Below are 17,953 nucleotides of genomic sequence, written 5' to 3'. Positions count from 1 at the left end.
TCGGACTGTTGCAGCATATGAGCATAACATAAGTTGGACGGCTTTTTGCGTTATGTTTCATGCGTAGACAAGGATAATGGGACAGAGGTTGTGAATTATGACGGTAGGTACAACTTTACATTAGGTGAAGGCTGACATGAGTTAAGATGGAGGACCTGAGTCTGTTATCCTTCCAGCTTTAAGCAGGCCACCTCACGTAATCTGAATTCACAAATGAGCTGAAGCAACATCGATTGCAATCATAGGAGACCGATACAGCTTTCAGCTTGTCCCTGCCCGATGTCTAATGATTCTCCAAGCGCAGACTGCCAATTAAGTACACACGAGGTGACTGAAATCCCACAACGACGGTCATGATATCACAGGAAAATTTATATTTTTCTGCTTTTTAAAAGTTTTTTTTCTGCTTTTTTGTTTCCCAGCTATTGCTGCATTTTGGTTCGAGCCATCATTTCTACGGTCGGGCTGCTTTTGTAGGGTCAGCGTGTTTTCCGCGACAAATTCTCATTGTGCCTATCCCGTCCCCCTTCGCCCACTAGGCAAGAACTCTCAGTGTCGTGACTAGGTTTTGACGTGCAGAGAGTACACGACGCGTGATCGTGAGGCCAACACCCAACAGTATCCTAGGCCCTAACGCATGGAAACCAAGTGACCGAGCGAGAAGAGAATGGAGGCCCAGAATCTTTGGTGGAAAGAAACGACGTGGTTGTCATGTACTTATGCTGATTACAAAATTGCAAAGTCTGGTCAGAACCATCATTTGGTCGGCATTGAGAGTTTTCCTTCTTTTTGAATGGACAGGAATTGAGAGTTGATGGTGCATGGTGCCATTTAAGCGATGTTCAAACGGGAGCTGTAAATCATCCCGCATTCGGAAATTATTAAACCAATGGCAGTTCATGGGCAGGCAAAGCCCTGCACGAATCTTGGCGGCTCGCATCCTCTATTGCGGCGCTGCATCATGGACACGCCAGCCTGCCAAAGCCAAAGCCAAAGCGCCCCAATGCGATGCCACGAAAAAGCGATCAGCGTCAGACACAGCCGCGCGACAAGCTGCTAAAGAAACCCACATAAAAACGCGCAGCGCCCGGAACGCCGCGCGGCGACCACGGTGCCGTGCGGGGGTGTCTGCGTCTCTCTCCCTCCTCTCTCTCTCCGCCGACGAGGCGCGAGGGAGTAAGGACGCGCGCGCCGGCCGACGGCACGCGGGCCGAGGGAATGGCCGCCGCCGCCACCGCCACCGCCTCCTCGTCCTCGTCAACCTCCTCCTCGGCCGGCTCCTCCGCGTCCACCTCCACGCCCCGGCCCGCCCCGCGCCAGGCCGCCGCCGCGCCGTCGTCGTCCCCGGTGTTCCTCAACGTGTACGACGTGACCCCCGCCAACGGGTACGCGCGGTGGCTGGGGCTCGGCGTGTACCACTCGGGCGTGCAGGTCCACGGCGTGGAGTACGCGTACGGCGCGCACGAGGGCGCCGGGAGCGGCATCTTCGAGGTGCCCCCGCGGCGGTGCCCCGGCTACGCGTTCCGGGAGGCGGTGCTGGTGGGCACCACGGCGCTGACCCGCGCCGAGGTGCGCGCGCTCATGGCCGACCTCGCCGCCGACTTCCCGGGCGACGCCTACAACCTCGTCTCCCGCAACTGCAACCACTTCTGCGACGCCGCCTGCCGCCGCCTCGTCGCCCGCGCCCGCATCCCGCGCTGGGTCAACCGCCTCGCCAAGATCGGGGTCGTCTTCACCTGCGTCATCCCCAGCAGCAGCAGGCACCAGGTGCGCCGCAAGGGGGAGCAGCAGCTGCCCGCGGCCGTCAAGAGCCGCTCCGCGCGCCAGGCCGCCGCCCCGCCGCGGCCCAGGACCTTCTTCCGCTCCCTCTCCGTCGGCGGCGGCAAGAACGTCACGCCCCGCCCGCTCCAGACCCCGCCACCGACGCCGCCGGTGGCCCCCGCCCTGACGTTGACGACGCCGACACCAACGCCGTTGGCCTCCATGTAACGGCGCCATTACTCCTTTTTCGTTTACAGCTCACACCTTCCATTTTTTTTCCTTCGACAGTTACCTGAATTTTGTCCATAGTACTACTCTTCGAGATTAAGATTTGTGCTCTGCTAGTAGTAGTACTGCACTGTCACCATGATTACCAGTAGTAACTGCAGTTCATTAGGCTATTAATTTCCGAATTTGTCTGGCTTTACTACTACCTAGATACACCTGGCTGGCTGTGTGCCCGTGTCACCGTCTGCTGCCAAATCGCCATTAATGATTACTAATTTGAGTCGCTGTTACGCGCTGCATTTACGTTGCGGTTAACGACGTCTATCATGCAATTCTTTGTTGTGTGGCGTGGATCCAATTCTATCTGGCGAGCCATCCAATAGGAATATATTCGCTCCTCCTTTCGCCCATTCTTTGGAGTAAACAACCATTGTACTAGCTGAAGCCTTGCTTTGGATTTTCAACTAGATAAAGGCTCCAAAGCTAAGCACGGCCGATCGATATATGCTTTTGATGACGCAGAGAATTCCCGGTGTCTGGACACTCCACCTGTCATCACACTGGCGTTGTCATGGGACACGATTAGATTAGTCCTCGTGTTGTTGTTTCTTGCATGATTGCGTCCGGCCTCTGTGCCTATCTGGAAATGCGGAGGGAGGGATGATTTTAACGTGACCTGTCGCATGAAAGGCGAGCTTGCTTCGACAGAAATCTTGGGGAGCTCGCCGGTTGCGTGTCGAGCTCGCCTCGCCGTTGACCGGCGGCGGCGGCGACCGGTGTGTCCATGCCGGTGGCGGAGACGGCGGCGTAGGGTCAGAAGTGGGCACCGACGGGAGGAGGACTCGCGTTTGTGGAGGACACCAATGTGCACCACATTGACCTTGACCCGTCCGATCAGCGATCAGGATGGACGGGCCACTATCGATCCTTGGGCGGGCGTCGCTGGACCCCGGCCGGGCTGGGTTCGGTGCACGGGATGTGACGCCGCAGCGGCGCCTTTCGATTTCGATCGGCTACAGGAGAGAAGTACGCTCGCTGTGCCGTGCTCGCCGTCTAGTTGGTCGTCGTCGAGGGACGAGAGCTACGGCGACCATAGGGTATGGGCGTCGTACGCGGTGCCTTTTCCCCGGCTTGTCCCCTTGCCGGCCGCTGGAATCAATCGCATCGATGAATTCATTGGGGCGCTGGAGGGTTGGGTGCGGCCGGAATCATTCGTCCACGCGACGTGCCCCCCATGGCACAGGCCTTTTTTTTCGGCGGGTGGGGTTGTTGCACTTGCACTGCACCCACGCACCGGCAGCGCTGCACACAGCTGGTTCATGCGCCTGTGCGCGGCGGGCGGGCGGGCGAATAATTCGTGGCTGGCTGGCACGGCCGGCCGAGCGCGCGTCCTCTCCGGTCCCCGGAGGTTGCCGGCCGCCACCGACGTGTGCCCGACTATACTGTACTTGACTTCGGGCCTGTTTTATATGGCACGGACCTAACCTACATGAAAGAGAAAATGGTGTCATTTTCAAGTAAGCCGGACAAACACTGAGGGAGTACATTCATAGTAGTACCAATTCGAAACTCTGAAAATGATTTATGCACAATAACTACTTCAAATACCATTCTAGCACAATAACTAAAATGCATCAATCCACAAATGATTGTTGCGCTTCTCGTATTTTGATGTCCGAAAATCCTACTCTTAGTATATTCAATCATGACGCAACGTTTTTACCCAAATTTAAAATGCCGCATCATGATTGAAATGTATTCTATAGAAAACTCTAAGAGTGGGATTTTTACCGAAACTAAGAACACAACTCCACCACAGAGTTCAGGCTAGCTAAGAATACACAACTTATGATGATGATGCATTAGGGCCCTCCCGTGACTGCTCCTGCGGCCGATTGCTACTTGTGGCTCGAAAGCATTTTTGAATTATTTAGAACCCTAAAATCATTTTGAGAGATTATTTATAATGCTAGAATTGAGCTACAAAATGGGTGTGACCCTTTTTATTTAATGCTTGGGCTATAGATAATTTCCATAAACTCCGAAAAGTATTTGAAATCTAAATTATTTTTGCGAATTTAAATTGAACCCTAAATCATTTTCGGGAATGAAATTTAATGTTCGAACTAGCGTGAAATTTTACTTGTTTAATATTTTGAGCTGAAATATATTTTCCTAAGTACCAGTTATTTATTTGAACCACTGTGAAAATTATCACAAAAAGGTTTGGAGCAAATTTGAGCTTTGAATCTAATTCAAATCAAACCGAAATAATTATAATGATCCAAAAAAGGGTTAAAAAATATTAATATTTTGTTAGAAGGTTATTTTCCTTAAGCCCGGATATCATTTTGAGCCTCCTTGAAATTTTACTAAAATGATTTTGTTTGGAGTTGAGCTTTGAATCAATTCAAATGCAAAAGGAAAAAAGAAAACAGAAAAAAGAAAAGGAATTTCCTAGCCCAAATAGTCAAAGGCCCAGCACGACCCATGACCTATTTAACGCCCGTGGGGGAGCGAGCGAAGCAGGCCACAGCCCAACCCATGACCGGTAAGTCAGTAAGGCGGTACACCACGTTTTAATCATAGCCGCAGGACCTCGATCCGACAGCAGAACGATGGCCCTTGGGACCGAGATGATGTTCCTCATGTTTTTGCGGCAAAGATGAAGTTGTAGCGCTGTTTCTCCCCTTGGGTGTCTCCCTGACGTGACATGTCGCTCTCTGGTTGTTCTTGCTCCATCTCTGATGTAGCTGCGTTTTTTGTGTCGTCGTTGGGAATACCGAAAGTTTTGTTCAAAAGATGGTTGTTCTTTGGGATTTCCGATCTATACGAAGACTGCTACAATAGTGGCTTATTCTCTGGGACGTTGGTTTAGCTAGATCTTAGCACAAGGATATCCCCGGCCACATGATACAACGTTAGACATGCTCTGGCAATGGAGCAACAACAACAATGTTGTTTCATCTCTTGTTGAAGATCGAGCTTTTCTAGCTCTTTGAGGACCCGATTGTAGTTTTCGACAATATCTCGTATCATTGGAAGTCTTTTTACATCAAAGTCTAGGGCTCGATTGATAAAAATAATATAGGGACAAGACCAACAGGGTGATGAGCTGCCTATAACATGCTCTCTAGTTTTTGTTGGCAAACGACCATAATATTTGGTACGTTCATGACACCTCTTGACGGAGCAAGATCCTATTTGGCGCTTTAAGCGTCGCTTGCTACATTTTTTCCATCTGGCGCGCCCCGACCCCCCATATCCAAATGGGTCGACCCATCTAAGCATGTAAAGAGCAATCTCACCCAGATTTTGGAAGCTCATGGAAGCTTCAGATAGTTTTCTTTTCTTTTACGTTTGTAGTATTTCTGGGCCGGTTTTTTTGTTTTCCTTTTTCACTTTTTCTTATTTGTTTTCTTTTTCCATACGCAAGATTTTTTTTAAAATTAAAAAGGAAAAAAATCAACTTCATCAAATTTTCTCAAATTCATGAACTTTTTCTCATTTTTATCAACTTTTTATAAATTTACGATCTTTTTTGAAATTGGTAATTTTCTTTTAAAATGTTGAACTTTTTCTCAATTTTGTGATTTTCACCTTTATTTGTTATCTCTTTTTCAAATTCCTGATATTTTTTCGATTTATGAACTTTTTTCAAATTAGTGAACATGTTTCAAAATCTTAATTTTTTAAATATCCATGAATCTTCCACATTTTCGAATTTTTATTTTTTTAATATTCTTGCACTTTTTAAAAAAATTATGGTTTTTTTGCATTTTAGGAACCTATTCCAAATTTATAATTAGTTTGTCAAACCTGTTAGCGGTCAACAGGTCAATTATCGAGCGGTCAACCCTGAGAACGAAGCGAGGGGGATCGGGGGTTCCTTGCTGGGCCAGACCATTTGTGTAGCGCGTGAGCGCCGCTGCGCTTACCTTGGGGCAGAAGGCGTGAATTAGGAGCTCTCCTAAGGGTTTTCGCCGGAATATCTTATTCTTGGCCCGCAACGAAGCATAGAGGCAACACAGTACGAATTATGCACCCACTCTGAGTAACGGGACTGACCCCCTCAAAAAAAAAAGGGACTGACATTCTAGCATGACTTTTTTTTTCGGCCGTCATCTTTTCTTGTAGCAGTTCGCGTTTTCTGACGGTTTTATGTTTTTTCACCAGTTTCGTTCGATTCATTTATATTTCGGTGTTTTCTGTTTCTTTTTTTTTCAGGTTTCACTGAATTTTCTTCCCCCCCTTTTCCTTCTGTTTCTTCTCTTTCGGTTTTAAAAATAGATGATCATTTTTTAAAATTTGAGAACATTCTTAAAATTTCATGAACATCTTAAACCGTTAAACATTTTCAAAAATGGTGAATATTTTTGAAAATCCCTGAACATTGTTATGATGCATGAACATTGTTTAAAATATGTGAATTTTTTAAATATATGTCCATTTTATAAAATTGTTATTATTTTTTGTTGAAATTGTGTCGAATATTGTGTACAAGGTAGGTTACAGTTGGACTTGTGGTTGTATTGTGTTTAGATAAGATACAGAGTCGTGTCCAAGTAGGACACTTGTATCTTAGGCCTCTCATATATAGTGGGGGTACACACACGATGTAACCTATGCCAACATAATAGCACCGGAACGCAGGGGAAGCCAGCGGCATGTGCCGGTGTCCAGGGCGACCGGGTGCGGTATTGTAGCGGTGTCATGGGGAGGAGCGCCCATAGTCAGGCCCCCGGGATGTAGCCATATCGGTGAACCTCGTTAACAAATCTCGGTGTCGTGCTCGTGTGATTGCTTGGTCCTCGGATGATCGACGGTGTGCCTCCGATTTATTCTAATAAATGGTATCAAAGCTAGGTTGTTCGGAGTTCGCCTGTGTGTTGATCTAGAGTATGGTGTCGAAAAGTTGATCGCTCGGGAGAGTTCAGCAGCGGATTGGATAGAGTCGAGACAGCGAGGTGATCCCAGGATTGCTACGAGTAGTCGACGGAAAATCAATCAAGGTGCAGTTCAGAGCAGTACTTTTTTGGTGAAATCGAAGCACGGAAGCAGGTAGAGTTCTCGGCGAGATCGGGATCGATCCAGGCGGAAGCAGCGCCACGTAGGGCATGTGGCTTGACGGCAATTGGGCAGCAGGCGTGTGCCGACAGCAGGCTAGAGCATTGCGTGTACCAGACCCACGCGGCCCAAGCAGCGCGAGGCGCACCGAGTGCTCTCGTGCGGGTGCGAGCAGGTCTGCAGGGCGCAGCTCGGAATCAGCACAAGGGCAACCCACGCACCCTGGCGTCCCAGGCTAGACGCGTGCCTAATAGAAAAGAAGGAAAAGAGGCTGCGAGCTGATCGATCAGGAGGCTGGATGAGATACGAATGACATCGTGAGGATTTGTTTGAGACAAAAAGAAAAAAGGCTACAGGACCACGTGTGTGTGTGCATGAGAGCAGTTTGGTTGGATCAAGTTTTGTCCTTTGTTCTGCTATAAGGTACACGGAGAAGCCAACAAACAGTGACAGAAAAGAAGAAGAATTGTGCATTTTGCACGGAAGTTTTTTTTCTGGGTCGGTTTACTGTGATGGCTTGGAACACGTGGGCAGATGGCGGAGGCGCGGACAAGCGTGTCATATGGGATGTGCATAATAGGCTTGTGGAGTCTGGTGCATGTCGTGTAGCCGGACAAGTTCGGCTGGGTCGGACTAGACAGTCTGACGGATCGACGCGAGTCGGTTGTTACAGAAGACGGTGGTGGGATAGGCGATGACGACGTAGGAGCGTGATGCTGATGGTGACCGACTTCTGGGGCGTGGAAACACGTGGCGCAGGCCCCGAGGGCTTGTGTGGCTTCGACAAGACTATGGCGCGGGGTTGATTCAAGACGGTGTACATGAGAGCTTGGAGTCGACGGGGTGCGGGGTGGCACGTACAACCACCATGGAGTCATGTTGAAGGTGGAGCTGGATTGAGGGACTACGGCGTAAGTGCACAGAGAGTCAAAGCCTATTCAGCTGGAGAAGAGCGAGTGACACGTAGTTCGGACTGGAGCCCAGTGGTCTGATGGAAGCGTGAAACTTGTCATCGGTCGGTGATGATCGGTGGTACTCTGCAGTGGGGGTTGAGTGGTGTGGGTTCGCGACCCTTGAGACTCGACCGGGACAGCAGAGGCTCGACGCGGTAATAGCGGCGAGGCGTGCGGTACGCACAGGACATGGAGACGGGACAGGGCTCTGGTGGTTATACATGTGGTGAGACAACTGCAAATTTGACTTGGGATGACTACAAACAATGGTGAAATTCCTTCATGTTTCAGACAGGCGGTCAAGAAAAGAGCGGTGATGTTGAGTTCAGGTAACTCTTATGTGTGACACCCAATATGTGAGTTGTTCACTTTCACGCGGGTCAGTGATCAGTGTGTGATGGCGTTGGACTGATACTTTGGAAGTTGGGAGCACAAACTAGAGTAACAAGGAACTTAATGTTGCTCGAGTGTTGACTGTGATCAAGAAAAAAAGGGACTACAAGTTGCAGGTGGAGTCATATGGAGTCTTTGGAGTAGCAGCGGTGCTCATGGGATAAACTCAAGTCCAATGTACATGGGAGTTTGACGCATGGACGAATTCAAGGTGGTGGAGAATATTCGCCAAGGTGGAGTTTGTTGGAATTGTGTCGAATATTGTGTACAAGGTAGGTTACAGTTGGACTTGTAGTTGTATTGTGTTTAGATAAGGTACAGAGTCGTGTCCAAGTAGGACACTTGTATCTTAGGCCTCTCATATATAGTGGGGGTACACACACGATGTAACCTATGCCAACACAATAGCACCGGAACGCAGGGGAAGCCGGCGGCATGTGCCGGTGTCTAGGGCGACCGGGTGCAGTATTGTAGCGGTGTCATGGGGAGGAGCGCCCATAGTCAGGCCCCGGGGATGTAGCCATATCGGTGAACCTCGTTAACAAATCTCGGTGTCGTGCTCGTGTGATTGCTTGGTCCTCGGATGATTGACGGTGTGCCTCGGATTTATTCTAACATTTTTAAAATCTGAACATTTTTTAACTACAAACTCGTGTAAATCTCTGCATTATTCTTTACTAATGAACAAGAATTGCGGTAGGGGATATTCCCTACTATTTTTTGTCAAAGAGAAACGTTTTTTAAATCCCCAAACATATTTTGAATGGTCGACATTTTCAAGACATGTCAAGAAAACAGAAGCCGGTTTTTCTCCCGAGCCATGCTGGTTTTTCAGAGGGGCGAGCCCCACGAATAAGAAAAAAAAACTAAGTAGCGGATCAAGACGAGCGAGAGAAGCAGGCGCTATTGGGCCCAACCCACCACGCGTTAACGGAGGAAATTCGTCGCGCAACGGCCTCCTTCACTTTGAACGGGACTCGGTCAGTCAGCGACATTTTTTATTTTATTTTGCGGAAACATTTCTTTATTTTCGACAAGGACTTGGTCAGCGACATCGACACCACACTGACTGGTGGCTGCTAGTAGTATAGTCCCAGGATCAGAAAAGTGGCGCCCAAAGCAACGTGCGTTCACTCTACACGGTCGGGTCAAACGCCAAAACGTCAGACCACCAGTACAGTAGTACACACGGACGGGTTTTCAGCCAGCGTCACTCCCTATCCACGTCGCCCTCACTGACCCGCGCAGAGTTCGCTTCAAAATCTCACTCATCGAGCCGAAGACGAGGAAAATTCTCCCGATTCAGACGGTTACCAACTTCCCCAGGTGGCCGGCGAGGCGGCGACTGCTCCCCCAAAAGCTTCTGTTTGTAGCTACACGTACGTACTTGCGGGCCGATGACTCACAAGTCGATCGCACTTGTGCTGGTGGAAGAGTACGAAAGGAACAGCCCCTCGTCTTGGAGCGGACCGCCACTCACTCGTGGATTAACAATGGGACTTTGCTCTAGCAATTCACGCGGTATGGATGCATAAATGACGAACTTCCACCGCCGCCCGGCCGTGCTGGTGTCGGGGCTTCCGTGGCAATGACGATGTGGGTGAGCGATGTCGGAGTGGTGACAATGGTTGATGTAGTCGGGTCGGTCTTCTTTGGTGTGTTCGCGGGTTGTTTGTTGTTGTGAAGTCGAGGCTGCATGCATGCTGCGGCGGGGATGATGACGGGCATCGGGTGGTTCGTTTGCCGATCTACGATGACACCGGCCTTGCACAGTTCTACTTCGTAGCTATTTGTCAGAGTCGAGTCGAAGTTGTGTTGCCCTCGTCGCGAGTAGCAAAGTGCTTGGCATGGACTTCGTGTAACTCCACGCACCCTCTACTGGATGGGTTGGATTGGCGGTCGTCTGTTGTGAAGTTGCAGTCCCTTGCTAATGAAGAAGGGACAACGATAATGCTTACTCAGAAAGAAGTGTTTGATGGTGTCACTAATGTGCTAGCTCGATGAGACCTTCTTTATACTGTTTGTATGGATTATCTTCTGCGTGCCTCTGCCCCTCAACGCATCGTGGCATTTTTCACATGTTTTTTGTTACGGAAACACTAACGCCCACACGTGTGGGCGTTTGCATCTCGCCCACACACGTGGATCCGCGTCCGTTTGTGGGTGCACGAATTTTGGCATGTTTGTGGTGCCACGTAGGACTGGGCTGGTGTGTGGGCATTCATCCGGTCGCACACGTCCGTTCACCACAGGGAGGGGCCGGTGTGTGGGCGTTTAGCAATTCGCCCACACGCCAGTTTTCACTCACGCACAAGGGCTGGTGTGTGGACATTTGCCATCTCGCCCACACGCCCGTCTCCTCTCCCACACCCAAACTGCAAGTTGCCATGCGTTTTACAGTGTACATGGCAACTGCCCTAGTGTGCTTGTAAGCAGATGGCAACTCTCTTTTTTTTTTACCCGAATATGTCAGTTGCCATATGTTTTGCAGGGTACACGGCAACTGCCCTAGTGTGCTTGTAAGCAGATGGCAACTCTCTTTTTTACCCGAACATATTGTTTTGCCATGTCTCTTTGCAGCGCTACATGGCAACCACCTAGTCTATACTCCTAATGGAGCAGTTGGTAGTCTCACTTTCAGGTTTTTTTCGTCCCACCTTTCATGGTTTTTTTATACCTCCTCCCACCTTCGCTGGTTTTTTTTAGATTTTTTTTCGTCCCCTCCCCCCACTTCATCGGTTTATTTTCGCGTCACCCTCTCATGAAATGAAAGAAATCTGAACAGATCAGAACTTTCCATACTGGCGCAAGTTATTTAGTAATGTAGAATCAATCACGAACAATCTCTATAGATCAATCTAAGTTAATTAACCTTATCTTAAATCACTCAATCACATTAATTAGAAAACAAATAATTGATTTTCAGAAAAATCGCTCAATCACATTAACCTTACCTTAACTCACGGATGGTAATCAATCTCCAAAAGGAAACAATACATCGAGGGAGCAGTAAATAAACTCCCTTTCTTATGACATGTATATGATCTTCCCTTCCCACTCCGTTGTCGAGCGTTCTTGATTCTCGAGGCCGATGCTTGGGCTGCGTCACTGGGTCGCGACGGTGCCGGAGGACGAGGACGGCGAGGCCGGGTGCCGCGGCACCGCGTTGGCCGCGGCGGGTGAAGGGGGCGAAGAAGGGCGGCTTCCCTGGCCGTGGCCGTGGCCCTGGGAGTTGGTGCGGTGGAAGCGGCACTTGAAGGACCCGGCGTGGGTGGCCGGCGCGCAGACGCACTTGGAAGCCGGGCCGTGGCCCGCGCCGGACGAGGCCGACCCGGGCCACCTCCTCCGCTTATTCTTGGAGCTGTGGCTGGCCGATTTGTTATAATACACATAATCCATATTGTTATGCACTAGCACGTGTGTGTGTGAAATAGATGGATTATGGTCCCGTACCCAATAAGATGGATATGTGTGTGTGTTAGAAAGAGAGAGGGAGAGGGGGAGAGAGTGAGGAAGAGGGAGGGAGAGTGTGTGTGTGAGGATTTAATGGTAAAAATGGTCGCCAATGTCACTTGATATGTATGAGAATATTAATATTGAACTCTTAAAGTTAATGTGGCCCCGTTGCAACGCACGGACGTTCTTCTATGTTAGTAGGTGGCAACTCCTAAGGTTTTCAAACCATGGCAACTGTAGTAAACCATACCATACATGGCAACTGCTTAGTGTTAGTAGGTGGTAACCCCTAAAGTTTTCAAATCATGGCAACTATAGTAAACCAGACCATACATGGCAACAACTGCAGTTGTCCAAAAATGGCATCTGGCACTTGACCTGAGATGGCAACTGCAGTTGAGCAACCATGGCAACTGTAGTTGTCCGACATGGCAACTGTAGTTCAGCAACATGGCAACTGCGGGTAAACGACATTGAAGAGGGTCCGGACCATGGCAACTACGGGGACGCGTGGTGACTGTCACGCTGGGCGTGCGGGACCGTAAGGTAGGTGGCTGAGAGAGGTCGTGTGGGCGCTAATTGTTTTGCCCACATGTAGGCGTGTGAGAGAGGGACTGCAAGGGAAAAAAAGAAGCGTGTGGGCGCTAGTTGTTTTGCTCACACGTAGACGTGTGGGCTGGTCCTCTTAGATACCGTACAAAATATGTGGGCAAACCCCTTAACACCCACGCGTGTGGACGTTATCGGCGTCCTTCTGTTAACTAACCGGACAATTATCTTTTTAACTAATGGATGAAACAAATCTTTGACCTTCCTTTAAAAAATAATAAATGACGAATTGGCCAAAATTGCATTCCAGAAGTTCTCATCCGACCATGGCGACAAGGAAAGAAATCACATCAACAATTCTGCATGCACGAGGCATGAGTTCGTGCGTGCAATCCAATGCAACTGCGACGGAGCTAAGGCACGGACGCCGTGAAGGCATCACCGCGGCCTCCGCTTCTTCCAGAGGTAGATTATCAGAGAGAACCCGCCGCCGCCGTCCCGCAGCTCGGCCTCTTCCGCCGTGACCCACTCGGTCACCGTCGCCACGCTGCCGGCCGACGACGACGCCGCGGACGTCGACGCCACGGACACCGTCGGGGACGAGTCCGAGCCCGACCTGAACGGCCCGCGCCTCCAAGATCCCCTCATATCGCTCTCGCCGCTGCTGTCGGCATGGCGGCTCCGGAAGGAGTTCTGCCTTAACGCGTGCATGCCGACGTCTCCATCCTCCATGTCGTCGTCGTCCACCGGGTTCGCCTCGTCAGTGTCGAAACGGAGGACGAAGACGGCGGCGGCGTCCGGGGCGAAGAGCCAGCCGTGGAGGTCCCACGTGACGCGGACGGCGCGGCCGCCGTGCGGGAGGTCGAGCCTCTCGCTGCCGCGGAACTTCCACGGGAGGCGCCGGACCTGGAGGGCCCTCTTGCCGTCCAGGGCCACCCACATGGCCGCCTCCTCCACGGCGACGGACACCTCGTGCTCCTCGCCAGCGACGGCCACGGTGGTGGTGTACGCGCCGCCGCATCCTGGGGGGTAGGCGTTCTCGCGGCGCGAGAGGAGGAGTCCAGCCGACGCCGCCGGCGAAGGCAAGGACGACTGGAGGTCGCCAGCGGCCAGGGCGAGCTCGCCGTCGATCGACACGAGCACGAAGTACCCGGACAGCGGCTCGGGCCGGCGCGGCGCGAGGCGGGCGCGCGAGAGGTCCCACGAGAAGGCGACGGAATGTCCGGACGCGCCGGAGAATCGCTTGGATCCGCGCCGCCGCCACGGGAGCAGCGGCAGGAGGACAAACCGCGTGGGCGCGGCGCCGCCGGCGAGGCCGATGTCGACGGTGAGGACGAGGCCCAGCGCGGCGCGGGACCAAGACAGGTTGATCGCGCCGAGGTGCGTCCAGTAGACGGACGTCGCCGAGGAGGCCTTGGCGGCGGAGGAGTCGGCCCGGCCGCTGGCGAAGCAGGAGAGTGGCATCTGGTAAGCGCGCTGGACGCGGAGGCGGTGGTGGGATTGGTTTTTGAGTGGGCGACTCGGCCGGAGGTGGAGCCGGGAGTTGTTGCGGCAGTGAGCACGTGGCGGCGACTTGATGGGAAAGGGTGCCTGCCGAAGGTTGACGGGATTTGCTTCCATTTCTTCTTCTTTATTTTGGGTCGCTGTGGCCCGCACGGTACTCTATTGTGTCGTGTTTTTTCTTTTTAATTTCAGACTTCTAAAACATCCCGATTGCCTGCTTCCTACGTAGTGTTTCTGTCAAGTAATAGTATCTTCATCTCTATCTCTATCTCCACTTACTTATACTACCTAAAAGAACAGTAAGGTTCCGTTTCCCGTCTTACGTCGGTCCTCCTTCGTCCGCCTTTCGTCGAGCATTCCGCTCCTCTTCGGCGTGCACATGGGCCAAGCCCAGCAAGACCGCGCTAGCCCACATGTCCCTCGCACGTTCTCCTCTTCGCCAGCAACAGCCCACCCCTCGTCTCCTCTGCCGCACCTCGCCCTTCTCTGTTGGACCTCGTCGCCGCCGACCTCTGGTCCGCCATCACCGTCTGGACCCCTCCCCACACCCCGCCAGCACGCCACCAGACGCCCTCCTCGCCCACGCGCGGTGGCCTCTCGAATCCCACGGCTGCGCTCGCCCCTGTCCTCGCCGGCGTGGCAGCCTCAGGACAGGTAGACCCCAGCTCCGCCGCCTGCGGCAACAGGTCTTTCCTCCACCGCCTTGGGCCAAGGAGACCAGCCGCCTCCTCCTCTCGTGACGCACCAGCCTGAATGTTGGTTACTTACACTATTTTTAATTCAATTGACCTTTTCAATGCAGATTATTGAAACTCTTATGAAGTGGCGATTGACTAGAATCAGGGGCAAGCTGTGGATTTGTTTGCTTGAACAATAGAGATTGCTTGGATTAAGTGCGGGTGAAGATGTACTTGTCTATATCTGAAATGAAAAACCTGATGAAGATCCTTTCGAGGTAAGGTTCTCGTTGACTGTTCGTTCTTTGATCTCTTTTCCCATCTCCTTATAGTCATTTCTTAGTTCTATTTTTTGGGTAGGCGTCAGATGTGCCTCTTCTCGCACTGAACAGGGCCATCAAAAGAGCAGTCAAACAAGCTACACTGCAGTAGGAAAAACAATGATACATGGCACTCTCCCAATGTGCTCGCCCAGTATAATGTAAAAATAGTAGTAGCTTCTTGTTCTTCAGAAAGTAAATGTAAACATCTGTTGTAAGATTCCAATACAGGTAAGATTTTGATGTGAGATAATAGTTGTGTTATATTTATAAAACAAGGTTCTGTACTCAGTCTAATGTTTCGTGCAGGTAAAGGCAACAGCTGCTAGCTGCTCTGCCACATGTGCAAAAACAAACTTAATCCTTTGCCGAAAATAATTGTACTAAGCACTAAGGCAGGGGTGAAGCCAGTAGTCAATGGGTTATCTCCATACTCGAGGTTCAGCACTAATTACTATAGATTAGTGTGGTATTGCCGAAAACAATAGTACCAAGCACTAACACAATCACCTGAGTATATTACATGGGTATAGCACTGATTACTATTTGATTAGCATCAATTTCTACAGGTTTTGAAGGTAAGAGATTCAAAGTCTGGCTGTAATCTCATTGCGGTCGTTTCTTATCTTCAATGGGGACTGCATGTTTTCAACACCATTTTTATCCCATATCCAATAGTTCTGATGGCAAATAGACACTGTGTTACTTTAACTTTTTTTGTATGGGCGTGTCCTTTTATTACGTTGGAACTTGGAAGCGGTGTTGCATTTGTGACACTAAAAGTTGTACCTGCTAATGATACCAGGTGGTATCTTGAGAATGTGTTATTTTCTTGAAATAACCACCATTGTTTCGTCACTTGGTCTTTATCTTAAAAGATGAAGCACATATTGGCATACACTAAAACATAGTAACAGGCTTGCCGATCAAAACATCTGTTGTCGGCTTGTTCATCTTGTATATTAGTTAAAACCAGATGGACAGTGAGTCTGAAATACAGAATAGTTTTTTCATCGTCGCGAAATATTATATTGCTTTAATCAATTTGTATATATACATTTTTTTCCATGGCTGCCAAACACCCCGTCCAAATAAAGCACAATCAATCTACGCATTATATTGCCAGATGCAACCCCAAAAAAACAATCGCCAGATGTGCAATTGAGGGTGGTGGAAATCTTGGTCTGGGAAGGAGGAGATAATTTGATGAAGGAGAAAAAGAAGAAGAAAAGGAAGAAGAAAATAAATAAGAAAAACAAGAATAATATGTATAAATTTGACATGATTAGTGTTGGACCACTAGAATTTTATGCTCCTTGTCCATTTAATTTTATGCTCCCGTTGCAACGCACGGGCAATTACCTAGTTTTCTAAAAAAAAGGTAGTAATAGTACGAATTTTTTACGGCTTTGCCATCGCGCGAAATCGCACTCAGATCTCTTGATCGTGTGATTTGCGACGATGCGGAGCGAAGAGCCGGAGACGACCGAGGAGATGAAGAAGGTCCGTGGTACATGAGGAGGTGACAGGGGAGAGGACAAATGCGCGGGGGGAGATTGCATGACGTGGCGGGGTTAGAGGGATGGATGAGGGCATCAACATGATCGCCTTTGGTTTGGGTGAGGGCGGGGCAACTAGGTGACTAGTAATGGCGCCGGTTGTAAATGTGGAAATGAATGTGGGATTTGATTATTTGCCATAGGTTTCGCCACGGTTTTCATCGTCATTTATCTTTTGCATACCTTTGCTTGACGATTTGCCCGTTTTACTTGGTCGACACAATTTTTGTATTGCGTAACTTTTTTTTAAAGAAACTTTCAATCTATTCATCTTCAATTATGGCAATACAACGAACATAAAAAAAATTACATCCAGATTCGTAGACCACCTAGCGATGACTACAAGCACTGAAGCGAGCGCAACTAAATTGACTAGCTAAATACTCGGACGTTGCCACTAATGGAAAAAATAGTATATGTTGCGGCATCAATGTAGAGGTACCTCTGTTATGAGCATGAGCACGAAGCTAATTCTTTTACCACCTCAAGAATGAACACCTTTATCTTTGCCGACCACCATTTAAGTACCACAATGAGCCCGACTCAACACTCTTGTTTTGTTTTGAAACAATATCAAATTGCATTCACGTTAAAGATGTCAAAATGAACTAAAATATTTTTCATTGTAATATTTTGTTTGGATAAACCATTTGAAACACAATTCACATACATAAATCATATGCATAGCAAACACATGCCATACATAGATCGATCTATCACCCACACTTGGTCCAATCCATAATTACAAATTTACTCAAATATAACATACTCAAATACAACAGAAGCACTTCTCACTTCGGCTCCAACCTTTATTCCAGAAAAATTCAGTACTTTACTTATTATGAAGACAACGCTGATTGAACTAAATAAGCTTGTACTATACATTGTTCCTGGCATGGCATCAGTAGAAAACACAAATCAATCACGAAATTTGTAACATAATATATAAGAACTTGCTCTGGTCAGTGATTGGTACTCCTGATTTTGAATGGTCATGATATCCAAGATATCATTTTGAACAAAAAAATTGATATTCAAGAGTGGCGAATTATCAATGAAGATGTCATTGTTCTAGGCCAAGATTGATTTGCATGATTGAGATAATCCGAACATGAAACTGAACGGAAGCAACATAAGAATGATACAAGAAATTTCACAAGACAATGATTAATTTTGGTGAGTGAAATGATTTAGACACAAAACTAAATTGAAGCAACAAATGCGCAGCAAGCATAGGAGATAATAGAAGAACTTACATTGAGCAAATGTCTTCCAGCACTGGTTGTCGCCCTCGACCCACTCCCACAACACGAGGATGGTTCCACTTCCATCATGCACGCCATCGTGGTCCTTGTCTCCATTGAGTGCATCAAAGTTGAGGATCCAAGAACCATATCATAAGATGAGAAAAAATCACACTACTGGAGCTACAACATAGGGTTGAGCACGAGGACATGTCCGTGTTGGAAATATGCCCTAGAGGCAAT

The 17,953-nt window shown here is 49.1% G+C and overlaps 2 protein-coding genes across 2 annotated transcripts; one reads left to right on the top strand and one right to left on the bottom strand.

The window, feature by feature from the left end:
* The first annotated feature begins 697 nt into the window (after positions 1-697).
* Positions 698-2,191, top strand: LOC109761287 (deSI-like protein At4g17486). The gene has a single exon (XM_020320085.4). The coding sequence runs from the start codon at positions 1,219-1,221 to the stop codon at positions 1,987-1,989; it is 771 nt and encodes a 256-aa protein (XP_020175674.1). The 5' UTR covers positions 698-1,218; the 3' UTR covers positions 1,990-2,191.
* Positions 2,192-12,662: 10,471 nt separating this feature from the next.
* LOC109761296 (uncharacterized) lies at positions 12,663-14,428 on the bottom strand. The gene has a single exon (XM_020320098.4). The coding sequence runs from the start codon at positions 14,025-14,027 to the stop codon at positions 12,846-12,848; it is 1,182 nt and encodes a 393-aa protein (XP_020175687.2). The 5' UTR covers positions 14,028-14,428; the 3' UTR covers positions 12,663-12,845.
* Positions 14,429-17,953: the final 3,525 nt, after the last annotated feature.

Source organism: Aegilops tauschii, chromosome 7, assembly GCF_002575655.3.
Source record: "Aegilops tauschii subsp. strangulata cultivar AL8/78 chromosome 7, Aet v6.0, whole genome shotgun sequence".
Lineage (NCBI taxonomy): Eukaryota > Viridiplantae > Streptophyta > Magnoliopsida > Poales > Poaceae > Aegilops > Aegilops tauschii.
Note: the sequence above shows the minus strand (reverse complement) of the source record. Positions and strands in the feature narration are given on the sequence as shown.